This window comes from Macrobrachium rosenbergii, chromosome 47 (genome assembly GCF_040412425.1).
Source record: "Macrobrachium rosenbergii isolate ZJJX-2024 chromosome 47, ASM4041242v1, whole genome shotgun sequence".
Classification (NCBI taxonomy): domain Eukaryota; kingdom Metazoa; phylum Arthropoda; class Malacostraca; order Decapoda; family Palaemonidae; genus Macrobrachium; species Macrobrachium rosenbergii.
In genome coordinates, this window is record NC_089787.1 from 22,301,714 (window position 1) to 22,325,623 (window position 23,910).

Here is a 23,910-nt window from a genome sequence, read left to right on the forward strand (position 1 = left end):
CCACAGTGAGCCACGTTTACTGCATATTGGTGCAGCTGCTGTTCAGCGAACCTGGTTGCTCTCTCGGCGGATAAGGGGGATCAGGGATCTATTGTGATTGTGAAAGATCTCTGTTGAAATACCACTTGTGAAAAAGGTGTTAAAATTCTATTACATTCTCTTTATAATGTTATAGTTCAATGTAAGTCTGACTTTCACGAAACGTTTACTCTGGCTGCCAACAGATGTCACCAGTGTCTTTGTTTTGGTTGTGACGTCACAGGTACTGGAAGAGTGTTCTCTTCACTGCTAAAGACTCCTTGCCCGTCTCTGGCCTAGTCTGACAGGTGAGGGTTCAGTCTTCAGGTGTCCTCGATAGCAGGTGGACGAATTTGTGCCAGTGGCTGAAATTTTCTGAAGATATCTGAGAAGAAATAAAATTGTTTGATGTTATTGTTTATGAGCATCTGAGGTATTTACCGTTTATTTTTGTATGTTCCATTGTAACAGAAGAGTTGTTGCTAAGTGTTTAAAAGTTGGGAAGTAAGGCTGTAGACTGTGTTGCTGTATGAACAATCGTTCCTGTAGGACTCAGTTACCCCAAACAGTGACAGATATTGGTGAATGTAACTTGTCCCTTTGTACATAACAAATACTTTGTCTGTCTAGAAGTGAAAGTGTGGCAAAAACTCACAAGATTACAGTACAGTTATAATTGTTTTAACTGTGTTAAGTTCGTATCTGGCCTTCTCGTGAAGAGGTCTTAGTTCCTCTATTAAATGATAGATGGTAGTCTTTGGGAAATACGGATTATATAGGTGTTATTTCAAATTTTGTAAGCGCTTTCCCTGATAAGGAAACTGCGAATGAATATGGCTGTTTGGATCTCATTGGACAAGGACAGTTATCAGGCATGATTGTGGACTAACAATGAAGGCTAGCTTATTAATCTGATCTTAATTATGTAAATCACGGTGCTTTACTCATTCGTATAATAGCTAATATTAAGTAGAAAAATTGAAAGTTTTTTGTTAATTTCAAGCCAACAAATAACTTTGTCCCTGTGCAAACTTAAAGGTGTCCCAGTTTTATAAGTGGCTCCAAAACTGGTGTAGTGTGTGACCCCACAAAATAGTATTAATTATTACTTGGAGGTAAGTGTCTATGAACAAGCTCTGGTGTACATAGGTGGAAGATTGTCTTGAGTGTGTCTTTGGGAAACTTGTATGTCATAGGGGTTTTTGAAGCGAGTAAAGTACAGAAGGAATATTTAAACATATAAATGGCAATTCTACAGAACAACTCTACTGGGTAGCACATACAGTACCAGCCCCTCGGGGATGAACGTGAAGACATTAACAAAAGATAGTAAATTTCTCAAATCATCTCGTTGCACTGCACTTCATTATATGCACCCTTTTCTATATTTTGCAGTCAATAAATCTGAATAAACGATGTCTTCGTGCAGAGCCCTTCTGTGCAGTGGAAATTCTATAATCGTTTATGCATTGTCAGGTTGGTTAGGTTAGGTTAGGTTAGGTATGAATTATGAACCTTTTCTTATTTCTGGGACTGAACGCTGGCCTCCATAATTGGTGAGGTGATGACCAACTATTGATGTAGATTTAATTTTTTGCATGTAGACAAGACTTCACTTCTATGCCCACGGCTATTTTCATTCAAGCTGTTTCAGTGCATCCATAAAATCAGTTCTATATGACTCAGGTTCCTCAAAGCTAGGCCAAGTCTCAGGATATCTCAGTTAAACCGAAACAGAGTGACAGTTTTGGCTACTGACGTCACTGAATGAAAGAAACCCTTTCTAACCATCTATGAGAAAGCTATATTTTTGTGGAGCATTTACCATACCAGTGAATCAAATCCCTTTACAGAGAACTAAGAAATTTTCAACATAAAAAGCAAACGGTTAAGTTGTTGTAAGACACTGGTTTCCAGATCTGCGATAAACTGGTATATAGTAATCTTATCCAGCTCTCATAAACTTTATCCTTGTCAGTTGTTTATAGAGGCCATTTGGTTAAGCATATTATTACTTATTATTTTTTGTAATCAATTTGCATTGTAAAATCAATAGTAATTTACATTACCCTAATCAAGATGTGAGTTCAATAGATTGTCAGGATAACAGAATCACGAAATCAAGAAACTGGGTAGAAAACATAGCAAATTTACCAAGTTAAGTTAGTCTGTAGAATGTGCAAGATGTCTGAATTATGTTAGCTCCATGTTTTGCAATATAGAATGAATTCATATCAGTATAATGCAAGAGAGAGAATTCAAATTTTCATGAAATTGTTTGTAATTATTTGAAGAAATCAGATACCTTCTGTTTTAAATTATACAGAAAAGACTTTGGGTATATCCAATCGAATTTTATAAGCCTATCAAAATGACTTCAGTTTGGATCAAAGCTACCAAAGTTTGGGTCGAGGTTTAATGATATTCAGCCCTTAAAAACAGACCTGGAAACAACTGTTGAAATCAGTAAAGTTGGGGATCATGTCAAGGTTTGCGAACCCACTCACAGCAGGATTCGCTATTCTTTACAAGAAGAGTATTGGGTTCATTATTCTTTACATGAGAATAATTGGGTTCGCTGTTCTAGACATGAACACTTCGGTTCCAGACATTTGATCCCCCAGGGGCTAGTACTAAACAATGCGAAATACATTTGACAACCCCAGGGGCTAGTACTAAACACGGCGAAACATTGTAGATGAATCACGGTTTCACCGTGTTTAGCACTAGCCCTCATGTGAAATTGGAGTTTAGACCGGAAAGGGTTGGCCATTCTTTACATGGGGATCATTGGGTTCACTGCTCTTGACATGGAGAAGTTGGGTTTGCTAATCTTGACATGATCCTAAGTTAGGTTAGGGAAATTTAGGTTAGGTTAGGTTATGTTAGGAGGTTAGGTTATGTTAGGGTAAGATAGGTTAGGTTAGGAGGATAGGCTAGGTATGAATTGTGGACATTAATTTTCTTAGCTGAGGGATCGAACTCATGTTTCTGGCTGGTGAGATGGTGATGTTAACTACACATGCCAATTTTTAGTGAGACATTGCAGACTGGCCTTTTATAGCGATAACAGTTACTGTTGCTGATGCTGAAATAAATCACAGATATATACCCTCGATGCATCACTACAGATTTCCATGATGAACAAGACTGTGCCCTCTGATAGAAGCTATTGTACAGGATGCCTGAGTCTTGGTTGTAGCGAATGGTAACTGTATTTTGAAACTTTAGCAAAATCCCCTCAAATTTCCATGATGTAATTAACCTACTTTATTTTCTCTCAGGTGGGCTACAGCTTGGAAGTTCCTGAAGGGGGTAATCTATGAGATTTGAAGAAAATTATTTACAGAAGCTGTGTAACACTGTGGCAAAGGTAGGTGGTTGAGAAATCGTTAATTTGGATAGAAATAGTTGTACAGATGAACCAAAAACTGCAGTTGTAGAGATTGATTTTACTGAAACTTGAACAATGCAATTGAAAGGTTTAAGATTTGTGCATAGGACTGAATGCAAACTGTAAAATTTGATGTGAAATCTTCCATTTTCCTTAAGACTTGTAGTTTTTACTACAGTTTTCATCATTTTGATAGTGGGAATAGTAATAAACTGCTTTTCTTTACGAAAATGATTGAGCCGACTAGGGCAGTCTTACAGAATTTAAGACTGTCCCGGAAGGGGTGAAAAGGTTTTAGTGCTAATATATTTCACTAGACTGTGAAATTGTGGAGGTGCTACTTTGGCTTATCTGCAGATCACCTACTCAGGGGTGCTAGTACTGAATATGGCCGAGGCTCCCTGGGACGCCGTGTTTAGTACTAGCCCTTCGGGGATCAAAATATTATATACACCATTTCTATACTGTGTGGTTGACAAATTATATTAATAAACGATATCTTCGTGCTGTCGAATACTTTACATTTACCATACGGTGTGTTTAGTACTAGCACCTCGGAGTAGATGACAAGTAGATAACTAGGCAAAGTAGCAGCACTGTGGAAAAGGCATCATGTAGGCTATAGCCAGGCCAAAGTAGCAAAAATAATATTAATAATATCAATGATAATTGTAAACTTAGATACAAATCCAATGATATTGTTGGTTGAAGTTGAAACTGAGGAGGTGCAGCCAATTTTCACTGAAATTTGCATTGCAGCCAGAAGCTTTTATTATATCAACATTTACTGCAACTGTGCCCCAGTCCAGTTTGGTGATATATCTGTAATAAAACACTGCAGAGATACCAGTTTCACTTGAGCCCCTCTTAGTAAAATGGGCTAAGGTATAAGATATTTGGGGCCTGGTTGTTATCTTAATACTTATTAGCAAAAAAATATCTCAAATTTAAAGTCACTGACTTGTTCCTCGTTCTTTCAGAAGCTCTGCAATGAGCAAGTAAAATATCAAACATCATGAGGAACATTACAAGATTTCTACAATGAACAAGTGGAATATTAAACTTCTGAGGAACATTACAAGATTTTCTACAGTGAACAAGTGGAATATGAAACTTCTGAGGAACCTTACAAGATTTTTCTACATTGGGCAAGTGGAATCCTGAAAAACCTGGATTATATTACATGATTCTGCAACGACAAAGACTCTTCACTACCATTTATTTTTGTCAAACTCTCATGATTTGTCAGTGTAATTTTACTAGTGATAGTGAAGTATTCAGTTGAATATTAGCCATCAGGTAATCACATATGTTCTAGGATGCATGGTTACTTTGATATCATATCAACCTAAACTCAGTATGTTTGAGGGTACATAGCTTTTCATTTAAAGTACTTATCACTTTACTGCACTACGAGGTAGGTCAGTATATTTCAGACCAATTATTGTTGAAGTATCTGGTCAATTTAATATCAGCCATCAGGTGGAATAGAACAAATTAGGATACATAGTTTCTATGCCCCATTAGTTTTACTTCTAGACCTCAAGGGGCCACCATCTGCACCAGAATACCCTGCCATACATTTTTTTATAGAATTCTTAGCAGAATAATATCAGCTGTCAGGTAGGCTAAGATGCACATTGATTGTGATATTCTAATATCAGGTTAGTTCAATATGGTGCTTCATACATCAATACCATAATATCAGGTACTAGGCAGTTTCAGGTTTCAAGGTACACTTACCCTTGGTTTTTAATTGGTTAAATACCTGTTAATTTAACGTTTCTAAGTACTTAACTCTCCTAAAATTATTTGTTTTTGCATGCCAACAATTCAACAGATATCTTGATACGATGTCTACACAAAGTCATTCTAGATTAATAGGATGTCATTCTGATTGTTTCAAGTTCATGAGAGCTATTAGCGAGTAGTTCATTAGTTAAGCAAAATACTTTTAAGTTGGTTTATCAATAGGTCTTTGTGGTAGCTCAGATACTGTTAAGCCAACTTCCACTAGGGTAGAGGCTTAGAAGCAAAGGTTCTCTAACATTCCTCGTAGTCTTTATCATTAGCTTGTTACAATGATTAAGTTATAGCCAAGTTTAGAATGAATTTCTTAATAGCTTCTAAGTCATGCATTAGTGTAATATACCAGAAGCACTGGCACTACTCCTATTTAGATACTTAAAGTAAAGGCTTGGCTTAATACCTGAGGGATATTTCAGTCCAAAGTATCTACAATTCACATTCCATGACTGGATGTATTTCAGAAGAAAATTGACTCATTTTTGCCTCAAATTGACAAACGGAGAATTTGTCACTGTTTTTAAGTAAATTAGTTCAACTGTGTACAGACATTGCCATTAAATAATGCATTTTGTTAAATATTAAGCATACAGTAATTAAGAATGAATGCTGTGAATACTATTGTCAAGAGGATGATTTTCATGGCTTCTCTGCATATTTCAAGACACTGCTGGCATTAGAAGGGTCCAAAGAAAGAGGAATTATTTTTTTAAAGGGATTTTTGTATGGTTGCCAATGGTATTTCAGGTATGTAAACTAGTAGGAAAACTCAAATGAAAATTGAAACTTTAAATGGGAGTTTGGTATTTAAAAAAAAGGGGGGGTGTGTGTTTTAGGAGTGAAAATCAAATAGCAAACCCAGTTGGTATACTTTCTGAAAGACTGAAATTAACTAGAGTGTTATCCAATATTTTCCTACTAGCTCACTAGATAAATTGCAGCCCTTGGTTGTGAATTGGGAATTCATATCTTACTAAACTTCTTAGCTATTAGGATAATTTCTATTTATTTAACTCTCATTATCAGATTTTTCATGAGACAACTAAGTCATACGTATCACTTTCCTTGTCAGGGTCCCACGAAGGGATTGATTTTCTAGAAATGTAGAAAACTGGAATAAGAAGATTCAGTTACAGAAATTAAAAGTCAAAGAGTGAAAATACTTGAGGGAATTGATAGAAAGTAAAGGGGAGAAATTAAGTAATCTTTGCTGTTTTGTTATAGATATACTTGCTCTAGGAATGACTGTATTAAGCCTAGTAGTCTTTTTAAAGTATAGGTCACCTCAGGGCACCTTTGACATTTCAAATAGTTACCAAAGTGAAATTTCAGTGGCAGAGTTTTGTCTTTGCTTAAGAACAAATTCCCTTTGGTTAATGTTTGTATTTGTGTTAAAGAAATTCCCTGGATGTTTTATTTGACTTCACAAGCGTAAATTCCTTGAGAAATTCACTTTGCATTCATTTGAATTTATAGGTCTCTTAAATTGTTGACGTTCAAAGGCTAGTGTCTTGACATGTGGAGTTTTTTCTTTGAAAGGTTTAAGATAAAAATAATTTTCATTTTTTGATGTAAACGTGTTATACACAATTCCCATAGAAATTTAGCAGTATGTTCAAGATTCCTTTGGACTTTTAAAATGTTAAAAATGTAACTTTGAAAATTTTGGAACAAGGGAAATTTTTGTCATACCAGTTTGTACTTTATTATTGTACGAGGACTTCTGTTTGTAATACCAAATTGTATTTTTTTATTTTTTGTACAAGGACTTCTGTATTTCTGCTTTTTTGCTCAGGTCTCATAAAGTCTTTTTAACTGTCATTTTAATAAGAAGGGCTATTGTTAACTAGGTCATGGCAAGACCAAAGAAAGCCTATAGATAAATGAAAAGAAAAGACACTAATTCATCAAATCAATCATTGTATATAGTGCCTGCTTTGGTATGGCAAATTATTGTATGTCACTTACAATGCCAATTCAAGTTTCTAATATTTTCACTCTTTAACATTTTCCAACATTCACTCTTAATATTTTCCCACTAGCATTTCCACTCTTAACATTTTTCTAACATTTTCACTCTTAACGTTTTCCAACATTCACTCATAACATTTTCACTCCTAACATTTTCTAACATTCAATCTTAATATTTTCCCTCTAAAATTTTTCTGTTTTTTTTAACATTCTCGTCAATTTGCATTTTTCTAACATTCACTCTTAATATTTTTCTTCTGACATCTTCACTCTTTAACATTTCCATAACATTTTCACACAACATTTTCCTATTATTTTTCTAACATTTTCTAACATTTTCACCCATGGCATTTTTCTAACATTTCCACTCTTAACACTTCTCCTTTTAACATTCTCACTCCTAAGAACCTCACCCGTAACATTTTTAGCAGTTCAGTTGTTCTATGGCCACAGATATTTAGATCTTGAGTCGTCAGGATGTGAAGAAATTGCAGTAAAACTTTGTAAGTGTCAAGTTTTTTGTGGTCATCATTGAATTCTTAAGTAAATTCTCAAGTTCTGCTTTTTCAATTTTGGGCATTTAATGTTTTAATGCTTTGTGCATTGATTTAAGTTGTGAGTTTCAGCTTATCTTGATTTTTTAGAAGGGAAGCTTTTTTGTTTTCAGTACTGAAGACAAAGTGAGGAAGCTTCTTTTTTTGTTTTCAGTACTGAAGACAAAGTGGGGAAGCTTCTTTATTTGTTTTCAGTACTGAAGACAAAGTGGGGAAGCTTTTTTTTTGTTTTCAGTACTGAAGACTAAGTGGGGAAGCTTTTTTGTTTTCAGCACTGAAGACAAAGTGGGGAAGCTTCTTTTTTTGTTTTCAGTACTGAAGACAAAGTGGGGAAGCTTTTTTTGTTTTCAGTACTGAAGACAAAGTGGGGAAGCTTTTTTTTTCAGTACTGAAGACAAAGTGGGGAAGCTTTTTTTTTTCAGTACTGAAGACAAAGTGGGGAAGCTTTTTTTTTTTTTTTTTCAGTACTGAAGACAAAGTGGGGAAGCTTTTTTGTTTTCAGTACTGAAGACAAAGTGGGGAAGCTTTTTTTTTTCAGTACTGAAGACAAAGTGGGAAAGCTTTTTTTTAGTACTGAAGACAAAGTGGGGAAGCTTTTTTTTTTCAGTACTGAAGACAAAGTGGGGAAGCTTTTTTTGTTTTCAGTACTGAAGACAAAGTGACAACCAGAGCTGTGTCTTTCAATTGAAAATTAAGTTTGTAAACATGTTGAAGTTTTAGGAAGGCTGAAGTACAGAAGTCCTCATGTAAATATCCACTGTCTAAACAGATAACTGGAAATGTTTAAAATAAAGAACCTCCTTGGAGCCAGCTTTGCAGAGCCTCGAGGAGGGAGTTGTCCTCGGCAGGAGGTAACAAACAGGTCAGTTCTCAGCTTCGAAGTCCACTGAAAGAGCTGTTTTCTAAGCTGACAGCTGATTTGCCCAGATGGGAAAAAGCTTTGTATAGGCTTCTCTTGTGATTTGTCAGATGTATTCCCGTTTTCTCTCTCACCGCTGAAGGATGTTTGTCCATTTCAAAATGTGAAAGGAGAATAAGATTATTGTTCACAGAGAGATTTAAGCGGGTAAGGTAAGGTTACCCCTGAGATAGCCTTGGTTGACGTTCTACTGTTATGGCTGTGATTTTGTACATTAGCAAATGGTCTGCTTGACTTTGTAGTTGTCTTGTGTAGCTGGCGTAGTGATCTGTAGATTTGTACAGTCTGAATTTTGTACCAAAAAAGTGTATAATGGCCCAAAAAATCCTTATTTCATTTTCTCTTTGAATAACATGTTAAAAAAACCTGCGATTTTCATACAATTTGAGATTCTGCTCTCTGTTTTCTTTGAGATTTGACACAAGACTTTCTCCCACTCTTGTTACTGAATAAGTGTCTTGTTTCTTGTAGAAAGCAAGAAGCAATAAGGAAAAAGATAAGTGGTTATTATGTGTATATTTTCGAACGTGTTAAGCCGCTGTGTCATTGGTTTTGTAACTGATAGATGTCCTTCCTTAAGATCTGTGAAACAATCTAATTGTAAATATTTGTGGATATGGTTTTTTATTTGTCTTCAGAGATTTTTATATCTGAGAGTGGCTTGTTTTCATAATGGGTAACTGACTCAAATGATTTAGTATTGTGAGATGCGAAAATGCTCGATACGAAAGGCTTCAGGTTCTTAGATTAACTTTTTAGGAAAAATTACCTTTTTTTGGAAAAATTTCCTTTTTGGAAAAATTTTATTTTTTTGGGGAAAATTACCTTTTTTTAGAAAAAAATTCCTTCATAGGAAAAATAACCTTTTTTTAGAGCAGAAATACCCTTTATAGAAAAAAATTAATTTTTTTTAAATTACATTTTCAAGGAAAATGACCTTTTTAGGAAAAATTACCTTTATTTTTTTAGAAAAATTTTCTTTTTTGTAATTTTTTGCTGACGCCAGATCAGGGCGACTGTTTGATATGCTAGTTTCATTCCTGACATATTTTACGTGACGCTATTTCAAAAGGTAGTTGATAGCCAGTGAATATAATTCATATTCTCCCAGATGTTTATGAAGGCATAAAGTAAGACCAAGTGCATTTAGAAAGTGATGAGTCATCCTTTTGGCTGAGTACACGAAAAACTTTATTAATTATACTCTTGACACATGCTATCACTTCAAAAGGGGGTACCAGCTTGGGGCTCAAACGGCCCTGTTTTTAGGGGACGTGTGAGAAACCTTACAATTTCATAACATCGTCAGGAATTAGACCTACAAACGGGTGCATGAAAGAACATTCTGAGGAATTCTTGTGGATTTGTTTGTCTTGGGGTGAACAGATACCTGTTTGACAATCCTACTATATTAAAGATAATTGTGGAGGTTTTGGCGTGTTGGAAATGTCTTGATGTTGTAACTACAATACTAAATGGTATTATGCTGTGAGTTTCCTGGTTCTGTGGGTTACAGCCCTAAAAGAATGTAGAATAGAAATACATGTCTCTGATATAGCTGGTAACTGGTGCAGCTTTTCATTGCTGCAAAGTTAAATTGAGATATGTAACTGGTGCAGCTTTTCATTGCTGCAAAGTTAATTTGAGATATGTAACTGGTGCAGCTTTCCCATTGCTGCAAAGTTGAATTGAGATATGTAACTGGTCTAGCTTTTCATGGCTGCGAAGTTAAATTGAGATATGGAAATGGTACAGCTTTTCATTGCTGCAAAATTAAACTGAGATATGAAAATGGTGCAGCTTTTCCATTGCTTCAAAATTATGATGGGCCATATTTAGGGATAACTGGAACGATACCTGATTTTGCAAGTAGTTTCATTTAAGGCAGGGGTCAAGATATGTGCTGTGAATTTTATCAGGTTTACACTGATGTACAATTTATCTTTGAAGATAGTAATAGATTTGTGAAGATGGTAAGTGTTCACCCTCCTCTTCTGGTTTTCAAAAGGTCGAAGTTTGATATTTATATAGCAGCTGCATTCAGGAAGCCTGCTGAAGGTGTCTAGTAGAGGATTAAGGAACTGATTTTTGTGTAAACTGGATTTTAACGAAGTCTTGGTCGTGGTATTTAGACATCTCAGGAATCCTGTTAGTCTTAGACTTTGGAACCTGATAATTTGAAGTTTCAGAAGTTTTTTATAATTTTCCGTACAGGAAGTATGTTTATGCTTGATACTTTTGCATGTGGGAAGTTTTTTAAGTTGATACAAACTCAGAAACTTGGTTTTTTCATGGTACTTCTGCTTCAGAAAGTCTTTGAATTGGGTTTCCTTTTTTGTATTCCAAAAGTCTTGGTTTGTAATGGTTTTGGGGTTCTGTAAAGTCTGTTACATACTTCCTCTGACGTGAGGTGAAAGGGTGCATAGGCCAAAAAAGGTTGAGAACCACTGGCCTGGGAAGTGTGCTAGTTGTCTATAAAGAGTTCCAATTCTTTATTTTTGCCCTGAAAGTGTATTTGTTTGGCTGAGTTTGCTCTGAAACTGTGTTAGTTTTTGAGAGTTTTTTTTTTTTCACTAGAAATTGATTGTGTTTGGCAAGGTTTTTTGTGGTCTATAAAAGTGTGTTTGGCAATTTTTTTTTAAGGAAAGTGTTTGTGTGTTTGGAAGGAGTTTTGTAGTTTAAGTAGTGTTGTTTTCAAGAGCTGTTTGTGTTCTAAAAAAACTGTGAATAAAGGATTTTTGTAATGGAAAGTCAGTAATAATTGAGCACAAGAAAAAGTTCCTCTTGGTCAAGAGGTTTTTGATTCCATGTGTTTTTTTCGCATAGGAAGCCTGCTATTTTGTTGGCGTACAAAGCTGGATAGTTTGGGAGTTTTTTTCCAGAAAGTGTCAAATTTTTCCCAGGACACTTTATGATTTTTCCATTGGAAAGTTTTTATTCTGAAGATTTTACCTAAAAAGTGTGAAGTGTGTTACACAAATAGTTTCGCCTATAAAATGTTAGTTTTGAACGGTATATTGTCTCAAAACTCTCTTAGTTTAGGAATATTTTTTCTCTAATAGGAGTAGCAAGAATAGGGTCTTGGTATTTTTTCTGTCCAATGGCAGTAGCAAGAATAGGGTCTTGGTATTTTTTCTGTCTAATGGCAGTAGCAAGAATAGGGTCTTGGTATTTTTTCTGTCTAATGGCATTAGCAGAAATAGGGCTTGGTATTTTTTCTATCTAATGGGTAAAAGTACAGCTTTTTAAAAAATCATTTATAAGAAGGGTGCATTCTTTTCCAGAAGAATCAAGTGGGATCTCCTCTTTCTGTATTTCTCTTTACTTCCTCTTACTTCTTTCTAATGAACACCATATTCTTTGGGTGCTTGAATTTCAAGTCAATGGCCCCTTTGGTGGGCTTGCTCCATATGAATAGGTTTCATCTACTGCATAATATCAATAATAATAACTGCTAAACAAAAAACATGCATCAAGTTATTGAAGCCTATTGTTTGTCAACAGTCTGGTATTGGGAACTTAAAGACATCTTGAAGTGTAATGACCAAATTAAGGTTTTCATGAGGTGCTTTTCCCCTAACCACTGATCATTGATCTTGAACGTAGCAGTGGTGGTCTTATCATAGTGGTTATTAAGAAGCAGTGAGCCATGTAGAATGGCAATTTTCTTAGTCTTGTAGCCCAATTCTTGTGAGCTGTGCGAAATGGCAATTTTCTTAGTCTTGTAGCTCAGTTTTTGTGAGCTGTGTGAAATGGCAATTTTCTTAGTCTTGTAGCTCAGTTTTTGTGAGCTGTGTGAAATGGCAACTTCTTAGTCTTGTAGCCCCGTTCTTGTGAGATGTGCGAAATGGCAATTTTCTTAGTCTTGTAGCCCCATTCTTGTGAGCTGTGTGAATGGCAATTTTCTTAGTCATGTAGCTCCGTTCTTGTGATCTATGTGAAATGGCAATTTTCTTAGTCTTGTAGCCCGTTCTTGTGGTCTATGTGAAATGGCAATTTTCTTAGTCTTGTAGCCCTGTTTCAGTGGTCAATATGAAACTGCATTTTTAAAATTTAGGCAATTTTCATAAACTTGTAGTCTTGTTCAGCTGAGCAATGCAAGCAGGAATTTTAAAGTCATGTATTTAGTGAATATAGGACGAGTATTGTAGTCTTGTAGCCCTGTTCTGGTAAGCAATACCAAAACTCCATTTTCAAAGTCTTGTAAAAGCTGGAAAGCTGGAGGATTTGAGGAGACATCCTAACTTCAAAACACCCGAAGGAATGTCCCAAATCAGGTGCTGGACATTGCTCCCTAATTACCTGGCAATGGGATGGATTTTTGTAAGGCGTATCACACAGAACCTAAACTGGCCTGGTGGTCCACGTGCGCGGTGAAGGTTGACGTCAGTCCGACCTGCTGCCCTGCTGGGGAAGGAAGAACTCAGGGCAGGAGGACATTAGCTTCGCACGTCTCTGACCATTTACCCGACTCAATCATTTACATTGAATGGTGTCTGGCCGTAAGACGATGTGGTGGTTTGTTTTGGGAGGGAGGGGTGCCTCAAGGCGCGCTTGTTCCACCGAAGGCGTTTGGGTCACTTGTCTGCTTTTGGGGGGGACTGTGTGTGTCTTGGTGTGATTGATTGGTTTTTGTTGTAACGAAGCCTGAAGGATGAATTGTCATTTTAAATAAGATTAATTGAATTTGCTCGTTAATTTACTCTTGAGTTTCCTGTAGGTCTCTTATTCAGAAAGACGTCTGAGAGGAATGTAAATGATTATCCATACATAGGAAATATTATAGCAGACTGAAGTTTTAATTCATGTAAACTGCTAGGGACGAAGAAGGCACTGAGTTAAGTAACTTTTACAAACTTTTAAAAAGTAATGAGCCTGAATTTGAAAATTACGAACTTTGAACTAAAGTAGTTTGTGTGTGTGCAGAAACATTAAATCTTCATAATGCACTAATTTTAAAGTATTTAAAATCAGCATGTGCAGGACAGTCTGAGAAAGCAATAAATTTAGGCCAAAATCCGGCTCTTCCCTTAAAGTACATTTAAAAATGCAAAAAAATTAGTTTTGAATTTCAAATTAAATCGGCAGAGTAAAGAAGCTACTCACATAAATTCACAGCAAATCAATATCAAATTGTAACTGGTCGTCTCAGGGTTTAACAAATTATGAAGTATACAAGAATTAGGTCAGTCAGGAAAAGATTATTGAAAGAACTAAGTCTTATAAGTCTTCAAAAGTCAAAATTATAAATTTCAGTCTTGAAAGTCATAATATATAATTCTAAAGAAGAATAAAAGAATTTGAAGTCAGTCGTTTAACGTATTTCTATATCAAGAGGCGTCACAGCAATCCATTTTCTGACATTCTAACACCTTGCCGTCACATTGCAGAACAAGTCATCAGTTCTGGTGGCAAAACTGAGGTCTCCAATGTTTCTGACATCATGACACCAATTTTGTCATCTCTGTTGACATCTTGACGTCAAATTTGACGGCGCAATGTTGGAAGATGCCACGAACAGTTCTAATAAAGTCTCCCATACTATAAATGATTTCAATCAGTCGGCCATATTGTGAAAATGGAGCCAATTTCCCTTATAAACATCAATGAAAACAATGTTGAATTATCCATATCTATTAATATTTACGAGTAAATTATTCTATAAAGCTCCTAAGTCTAGAATTCTGTCAGTTACAAAGTCAATATCACAATTGCTTACAAGGAACTCCAGAATATATTTATCATAGTCACCGTCTCTTTTCTTATTGTTTCTCGTTTTCTATGAAGGGCAATTGAATGAGACCCATTTTCTTTGACAAGGTTTTTTGTGTGTATGTGTGTGTGTGTGTGAGAGAGAGAGAGAGAGAGAGAGAGAGAGAGAATGTGTATGTGTATGTGTTCCAGTCCTGTGGTTTCTAAATCTCAGTGAAAACTGAAAGAGAGAGAGAGAGAGAGAGAGAGAGAGAGAGAGAGAGAGAGAGAGAGAGAGAGAGAGAGAGAGAGAGAGAGAGAGAGAGAGAGAGAGACCCCAGTTGCTTCTAAATCTCAAGGGAAACGGAAAGCAGATGGTCAAATTGTATGTTTCAAACCCGTAGACTTTCTCATGCTATTCATAAAGAATTGGATAAACAGGATTCTTATAGCCATTGTTTCCTCACTAGAACGAAATTAGGACTGTAAAACTCTACTGGTTATTCACGCCATGTTTCACCAGACGCCCCATTGGCCGAACATTTGTTACTGTACTAAATCACAGTCATAGGGTAAACGTAAGCCTAGGCGCGTCTCAGGGGTAAGTTTACCCACTCCCCTTGAAGTTTCTGTAAATAATAACCACCTCTGACATTTGAAAATGACTGGCAGCCTTCAGCACTGACAGAGGAACTGGGAGTGCATCTGACAAAGCAACTAGAGAAGTCTGCCTACAAGGCTTTTCTCATCTGGGAAAATCAGCTGTCAGCTTAGATAAGAGCCTCTTTTTTTCAGTCTACTTCGAAGCTGATAACTGACCTGTTTGTTTGCCTCCTGCTGAGGGGCCAACTCCCTTCCTCGGGGCATTGCAGTGCTGGCTTCAGAGGGTTAAATTTAAGGTTTTTTGAAAGATAGTTTTTTGAAATCTTTCTGGTTATTTAGAGGAACCTTCCCCAGATCTGAAAATGTAGTTCTTTGGATTTAAATAAAATAGCGTCCGGTTGTTTGGTAGTCTTTCTATTTCTTCACTTTATTGTAAACTTGAAACTACAAACATTATTTGCTTCATGATGTTGACGTCATCACAGATGATGTCTTGATACGTGTGTCAACAGTCACTAGTCCTCTGGAGCAGAACTTCCAGAAAAAAAAAATATTAATAATAAACCACACACTCCAGTCTCTGTTCTTGAACTAGCCTGTAGTATTCCTCTTATCAGTGTCAAATGGTTTATCTTGCGTTTCTCTTGTCAGCATCAGATGGTTTATCTTGCGTTTCTCTTGTCAGCGTCAGATGGTTTATCTTGCGTTTCTCTTGTCAGCGTCAGATGGTTTATCTTGCGTTTCTCTTGTCAGCGTCAGATGGTTTATCTTGCGTTTCTCTTGTCAGCGTCAGGTGGTTTATCTTGCGTTTCTCTTGTCAGCGTCAGATTCTTTATCTTGCGTTTCTCTTGTCAGCGTCAGATGGTTTATCTTGCGTTTCTCTTGTCAGCGTCAGATGGTTTATCTTGCGTTTCTCTTGTCAGCGTCAGATGGTTTATCTTATTTCCCTTGTCAGCATCAGGTGGTTCATCTTGTGTTCTCTCGTCAGCATCAGACTGTTTATCTTGCAGTTTCTCTCGTCAGCATCAGATGGTTTATCTTGTTGCATGAAATCCTGCCTCTGCAACATTAGCTGGAATATAACACACTCACTTTAGTACAGATTAATGATCAGATCTCTTGTTTTAACACCTACAAGAGAATCTTGACTTAACAAGCTTATTCTAAAACTAGCTAGCTAATTGTTTACAAGGCAATTCATAACCACTGTATATAACATATCGAAACATGGCTGCAGTAGTTAAAGATTCTCATATTGGACTTGATTTAGACAAGAAAGAAAACTTTTCTTACATGAACATTTTGGTCTAAAACTTGAGATTAAATATTTATCACGTCATGAAGGGATAATGGTATGATAATGGTCATCTAAATTATCATCATCATTCAGAAGATGAACCCTATTCATATGGAACAAGCCCACAAGGGCCTTGACTTGAGATTCAAGCTTATGGAACAAGCCCACAGGGGCCACTGACTTGAAATTCGAGCTTCCAAGGAACAGTGTGCAACATTTGTCTGAGAATGCTTCCAAGGAACAGTGTGCAACATTTGTCTGAGAATATGTTATATTTATGTCTGTTAAAAAATGTTACCTATTTGTTCCTCTCTCTCTCTCCCTAGCTGCAGTTTGTCTAACTGTTCAAATAAATATTCCATATGGTTTTACATAATGGAGCCTTCAGCTTATCTTGTACTGTAGTTTTGGTCTAGTGAATCTACCTAGTTATAATTTTATAGCAACAGATCTCTAGACAACAGATTGGTTTACCTCACACCATCTCAACTGAAAAGGTTTGTGGAAACCAAAAACAAATTAAATTTGCTCCATGAGTGCTCTTTGATGTTTTAAAACGTAATATTTACAAACACACAAAATATTCTAAGTATTCAAACTTGCTCAAAAGGACTTAGAGTGTAAGCAGCTAACTTTTCACCATAAAGGACCCTTATCTCTTTACAGTATTACAGAGCAGTATAGCAAGTTCAGCTAGTCTAGTTTCTCGAGCAAAAATAATTGTGCTACATATTATAATGACAGCTTGGAAGGAAAACAATGACCAGACTGAATGAATGATAACCTAGTGAGGTTTAGCCTGACCATTGGGTCCTATCTTGACGTGAGATTTGCTTTGATATGAACTGTGAAACCTGTACCATTGGGGGCAAGACTTTACTTATGAAAATTCAGCTATTATGCCAAGAACTGGGACACTCTCTCCCATTCGGTGCTGAAGACAGTGGAAAGAGGGGGGTTAGAGTGATTTTATAGCAAGATTGAAGAAAGAAAACAGGTATAGAGGTTAAATTAAAAGGCTAATGAGAGTGTGATTACAATCACACTTATTAAATGTCCAGTTAGATATCTTAGAGGCTTCTTTTGTTACCACTTTCTGTATTGTTATCAGAAAGTGACGTCACGCCTTCTGCCAGAAAAAGATGAAAAACTTTGTAATTCACAGCTCCATTTTCGCAAACAGGCTCTAAACTTAAGAAGTAACTGTCACGACTTAGTTCCACAGTGTTACTAAAGTTACCTAACCTACTTATATTACAGTCATTAACAATTTTAACCAACCAAATCAACCTTGAAGGTTAATACACAGTGTACAGATCTTCAGAGAAACAAAATCTTAGATTAAACTCACTTCTAGAGCATCTGCAAGTTTCTCTTGCCACCAGACACACTCGATACGATCACTGAAGCTTTGTGGCTTCTGACTTCTTAAGTCATTTTGAAGGCAAACAATATGAAACTGATGGTCAGTCTTCTATCTGACTTCCTGCAAGAAGAAAAATCCAATTAGGACAATTTTATACAGTGGTTAACTGAAGGCTATCCATTACAATAGTCAGTGTACCTACTTCAACACCATCATATTAAAATTACGCAAATTCATTAACAGCTATTGTAGCTTTTTGGATTCCTGCTCTGACTAAAAGTATCCATGACATTAACAAGTTGAGTATCCATAACTATATGGACAATGCACCCATTTAAATATCATTGGAAAATTACACCCATCATTGACAATTATTATAGATTTTGGCCTTCTCATTTTGACTGGAAACATATACGAAGTTAATAAGATTCGTTTCCACTTATTTAAATCTTTGTTTTTCAATGTTTCACTTAAGTGTATGAGCCCTGACGTAACAAAAGTCTAGTAATGCTTACGGAATAAACCAAAAAATGCATTGCCTCTTGAAATGTGGCCCTGCAGGGCATATTTCTGAACATAACCAGAACAAGAGTGTTTAAAAAATGTTAAATGAGAAAGTGACTGGAAGATGTCTAAGTTTCCAGAACAGGGAAATGATCTACTGAGAACTCACAGATGGAAGTGACCTTAACACGTGATTGAAGAGATGAAGAGAAATAACTAAGAAAGTACCAGGTTTGTAAATAGCAGGTTTGAGGCTAATTAGATAGCCCAGAACACCAACCTGGTCCAGGTCTTAGATGAAGACCTGGACCAGGTGGGAATTGGGCAGAAAAAAAAAGTGAAATTTAGTCCAAATCACAATTCAGTATTTTATACCCAAATGACCATTTGGCTTGAGAGAGAGAGAGAGAGAGAGAGAGAGAGAGAGAGAGAGAGAGAGAGAGAGAGAGAGAGAGAGAGAGAATGCGATCTGAATAATTACAAATAAGACCATAGAAGGTTTATTACAGATACTAACTTTGTTCTCTCATTCGAAATGATTCTGAATGGAATATCACGGAAATGGCGTTGCAATTTCAGTGATGAAAATGTTTTAAGTAAAGTATATCATCATACTTTTCTGTTTCCTTAACAAAGCCTTAGCTTTGCTCATTACCAAGACTTGTGACGCCAGTTTTAGTAGCCATAAATCAATCAATTAATTTTACCAAGACTTGAGATAAATTGTTGGGTGAAATATTTGAAGACATTCCTTATCAATGTGACACTAACACCAAATGGTTTTCTCGCGTTAAATTTGACAGAAAACGTGTTATGTAACATTTGAGAAAACATTTCACCCAAAAAAGAATTGATAAAGAATTGATTTTATGTCCAAAATTGACACTTTTAATTTTAGGGTTTCTAAAAGTGAATAAGTATGGACTGATTTACTAGAACTTTCTGTATAAAGATTCCTTAGTTTTCCTCAAAACGTTTCACTGATTGACTGACTCACCCACTGACTGATGGACTCATTGGATGATGGGCTGAATGACAGACCCATTGACTGTGTCTGAGTGACTGAATGACAGACTCATTGACTGACTGACTGAATGACAGACCCACTGACTGACTGGCTCGCAGACTGACTCACAGATTGACTGACTGAATGACTCAGTCACTAACCAACTCACTGACTCATTCACTCACTGAATGACTCACTCGCTCACTGACTGACTGACTGACTCACTCACTGAATGACTGACCCACCGATTGGCTGGCTGACTGACGGACCCACCGATTGACTGACCCACCGATTGGCTGGCTGACTGACTGACCCACCGATTGACTGACTGACTCACTGGCTGACTGACTCACTAACTCACTGGCTGACTGACTCACTGGCTGACTGACTCACTAACTGACAGACTGACTCACTGGCTGGCTGACTCACTAACTCACTGAACGATTGACTCACTGACTGACTGACTGACTGACTCACTGACTCACTGACTGATAGGTATGGCTTCAGCTTTGAGCAGTTAAACATCGCTTCAAATGGCAGAATGCATTCTGGAAAAATAAATAAAAGGTAATTCAACAGAAGAGTTCCGTTTATTATTATTATTTTTTTACTAAACAATATAGAAAAGGATGTATATGATACAGTACAAACGATTTACTGAAAGATTTGACAAAGGAAGTGGTCTTTCATTATGAATATTGCAATTTCTCACCACTTTTGAAACTAAATACCGCTGATGGAGTTTTTAAAGATAGTTTTCACTTTGAAATGGTCAAAATGTGCCAGCTATAACCACTTTAGCCCTCAAGTAAGCAACTGTTCGCCTTTGAATGGTCAAAATGTACCAGCTAAAACCACTTTAGCCCTCAGGTAAGCAATTGTTCACCTTGGAATGGTCAAAATGTACCAGATAAACCCACTTTAGCCCTCAGGTAAACAATTGTTCACCTTGAAATGGTCAAAATGTACCAGCTAAAACCACTTTAGCCCTCAGGTAAACAATTGTTCACCTTGAAATGGTCAAAATGTACCAGCTAAAACCACTTTAGCCCTCAGGTAAGCAATTGTTCACCTTGAAATGGTCAAAATGTACCAGCTAAAACCACTTTAGCCCTCAGATAAGCCATATTTCACCTTGAAATTGTCAAAATGCACCAGCTAAAACCACTTTAGCCCTCAGGTAAACAATTGTTCACCTTGAAATGGTCAAAATGTACCAGCTAAAACCACTTTAGCCCTCAGGTAAGCAATTGTTCACCTTGAAATGGTCAAAATGTACCAGCTAAAACCACTTTAGCCCTCAGATAAGCCATATTTCACCTTGAAATTGTCAAAATGTACCAGCTAAAACCACTTTAGCCCTCAGGTAAACAATTGTTCACCTTGAAATGGTCAAAATGTACCAGCTAAAACCACTTTAGCCCTCAGGTAAGCAATTGTTCACCTTGAAATGGTCAAAATATACCAGCTAAAACCACTTTGGCCCTCAGATAAGCCATATTTCACCTTGAAATTGTCAAAATGCACCAGCTAAAACCACTTTAGCCCTCAGATAAGCCATTTTTCACCCTGAAATGGTCAAAATGTACCAGCTAAAACCATTTCAGCCCTCAGGTAAGCAATTGTTCACCTTGAAATGGTCAAAATGTACCAGCTAAACCCACTTCAGCCCTCAGGCAAGCAATTGTTCACCTTGAAATGGTCAAAATGTACCAATTAAAACCACTTAAGCCCTCAGGTAACCAATTGTTCACCTTGAAATTGTCAAAATATACCAGCTAAAACCACTTTAGCCCTCAGGTAAGCAATTGTTCACCTTGACATGGTCAAAATGTACCAGCTAAAACCACTTTAGCCATCAGATAAGCTATATTTCACCTTGAAATTGTCAAAATGCACCAGCTAAAACCACTTTAGCCCTCAGATAAGCCATTTTTCACCTTGAAATGGTCAAAATGTAACAGCTAAAACCACTTCAGCCCTCAGGTAAGCAATTGTTCACCTTGAAATAGTCAAAATGTACCGACTAAAACTACTTTATCCCTCAGATAAGCCATATTTCACCTTGAAATTGTCAAAATGCACCAGCTAAAACCACTTTAGCCCTCAGGTAAGCAATTGTTCCACTTGAAATGGTCAAAACTTACCAGCTAAAACCACTCTGGCCCTCAGATAAGCCACATTTCACCTAGAAATGGTCAAAATGTACCAGCTAAGATTACTTTCAGGCCTCAGGTAAGTCAAATTCACCTGACAATCACTGTTGTGTAATGAGCGCTGTGACTCTCCCACATCAAATATAAAGTCCTACAGTAACCTTTAAATAGGAAAATCCCACTTGATTTTAACCAAACATGCTGAAATTGATAAGACAAAACGGCCATTTACTTACGAAATAGAAGAATTTACCACCATAAAAATCTTGAAAACGAGAGATGTAAGAAATTCCGTCCACTTCCTGACACGGCTGTTCAGCAACTGCTCGAGAAAGGCACAAAAAACGAAGATTTTATCTTGGCCAATCAGAGGCCTCCACCACCAAGCCCTATCTAGTGTCGCCCTCTCCCACTGGCCGAGACTTCAGAAGGCTTTGGAAGCGAGTCTACTGGACCAGAAATTCAAAAAAGAATTTTACTTCAGTGTCGAATGTACAATACATATGAACTGTTCTTATGTAATAATTCTGAATATTATGTAAGACTGGAAAAAACCATTTCAAAGAAATAAGATTAATATCGTATTAAATTATTATCAAGACAAAACATTTATCAAAATTAAATATGGTCAGTTGGTAGCAGCCATACATTTCATTTGAGACGCCAGGGTTCGATCCCAGTAAGGGGATAAAGGTTGATTAATATGAAATAGGATACCTTTTGTTTTCCAAGGTTAAATTCTGAGCGATTCCAGCTTCCCAACCTTGCAAGCAAATTAAAAAAAAAAATGTTGCAGTTTGTAGTATTTAGCAAAAGCAACGAAAAACGCCTTCATTTCTACTTAGTCTCAAGACGCGAGAAATAAGTCTGAGTTAAAATAAGATAATATGGGAGTAGTCTTCGTCTTGTAGTGAATTTTGGAAGGATTATAATTTCGCGTTCAGATTAAAATGAAAAAACATAAAAAACATGATCAAGTTCCTGGCCACAACGTAGTAGTCTTCGTCCTTTAGTTAATTTTGGCAGGAATATAATTTCCCGCTCAGATTAAAATTAAAAGAGGCAAGAAATTCCTGTCGTAGGTAATACTCTACGCGTGAGCCAGCTTAATTTAGACTCGGTGAGAACTCATCACCAAAAACATACTTGATAAGCACCCGCACACACACATACACACGCACATACACACGCACAAACACACGCACGTAATCATGTTAAAACACCTGACAGGGCGACAGCCTATGATAGTCTCAGTGGCTGAGTATTCGACCGTCACAGCGGTCTAGTAGTCTGGTAAACCAGTAGTCTGCGGACCAGCGGCGAGTTTGTGTGTCGCTTAAACTTTGTCGTTTCTCGTTCGATCGACAACCAACGAATATATTGAATAAATTCGTTTGGTTCTACGAAGACTCGCTGGAGAAATCGATCACGGCTGTGATCTGCCGGGCGTTCGTCGCGACCGCCAGCCAGAGCCACGGCGTTTTTATTTTATTTTGCTTTGTTTTGTTTACGTTACGAGATGACTTTATTATTACGAGATTACTTTATTACTTTACTTTAAGTGGCTGCGACTTGTCGTTATCGCCTCGGCTTCGTTCTACTGCAGTCGTTATATCGTTTAATCTGTGCGGATGAGAACTTGGTGTTTAAGATTGTATTTCGGCTGTGATCGGGGAAAATGTATATAGGCCTAGAGAACTCAGGTTTGGAATTGGAAAAGTGTCTATAGTCCTAAGGAATTTAGGCTTGAAAACGCCCTTGTAAGTGAATTTAATAGATTTGACCTAGACGTGACGACTGCATCTTGGCTGTGATTCTAGGAAATGTAGGCCTATATACAAAACTGAGGTTTGAAATGTGAAAAATGTCTATAGGCCCCGGGAACTTTAGACTCGAAAACGTTTTAATAAGTGAAATATAAACAACAATACGTTAAAACTGGAAGAGATTTAACCTAGTCGTGAAAATTTGATCTTGGCTGTGATCGAGGAAAATGCATATAGTTCTAGAAAACTGAGATTTGAAACTGGAAAAATGTTTATAGGCCTAGGGAATTCTGGCTCGAAAACGCTCTAATAAGTGAATGATGAAAACCAATACGTTAAAACTGGACGTGATTTATTAATGGAGTCAATATTCATTCTTTAGATCCTTTTGTTGAAGCCTGACCGGCGTGAAATACAGAAAACATCGACCGTAAAATGGTTTACGGAGTCAAAAGGAGGATCCTGTCGAGTAGACGCATAGCGGCGTTGTTACTCCTCGTTATCTGCGCCATTTATATCCTTCCGTTCGATCACCCGAAAGACGAAATAGGAGGAATGGAAGAAGGGAGAAGAATACAAGATTGCGCTGGAATCCCCACGGGAGAGCTGAGAGAGGGAACGAAAGAGGGAGAGGAGAAGAGAGAAAAAATAACAGGTGAGAAAAGAGTCAAGCAAAGAGCGCGTCCGATGGCGCCTCTTGCAGTAGGATATTTCGGTCGTGTCGATCACGCCCTTGGTGGTTCAGATGCGTTCGAGAACGGCTTGGTAGCAGCAGGAAGGTTAGGAGAAGCTAAACGTTCTGGTGAGATCAGAGAAGACGAAGAAGAAGAAGAAGAAGAGGAAGAAGAAGAAGATATAG

At 37.0% G+C, this 23,910-nt stretch overlaps 1 protein-coding gene and 2 long non-coding RNA genes across 3 annotated transcripts in view; 2 read left to right on the plus strand and 1 right to left on the minus strand.

The window, feature by feature from the left end:
• The first annotated feature begins 317 nt into the window (after positions 1-317).
• Positions 318-14,686, plus strand: LOC136830619 (uncharacterized). The gene is made up of 3 exons (XR_010850684.1): positions 318-451; positions 3,303-3,391; positions 4,393-14,686. It is a non-coding gene; the product is annotated as an uncharacterized lncRNA (long non-coding RNA).
• Positions 14,687-15,353: 667 nt separating this feature from the next.
• LOC136830618 (uncharacterized) lies at positions 15,354-21,788 on the minus strand. Its single transcript, XR_010850683.1, has 3 exons — positions 21,522-21,788; positions 17,605-17,739; positions 15,354-16,028 (listed from the first exon to the last, which is right to left on the minus strand). It is a non-coding gene; the product is annotated as an uncharacterized lncRNA (long non-coding RNA).
• Positions 21,789-22,520: 732 nt separating this feature from the next.
• LOC136830617 (carbohydrate sulfotransferase 3-like) overlaps positions 22,521-23,910 on the plus strand; it is a 16,777-nt gene continuing 15,387 nt past the window's right edge. Inside the window, exon 1 of the mRNA XM_067090187.1 lies at positions 22,521-23,706. Coding sequence (XP_066946288.1) covers positions 23,487-23,706 — 220 coding nt within the window. The 5' untranslated portion in view covers positions 22,521-23,486. The remainder of the gene's footprint in view (positions 23,707-23,910) is intronic.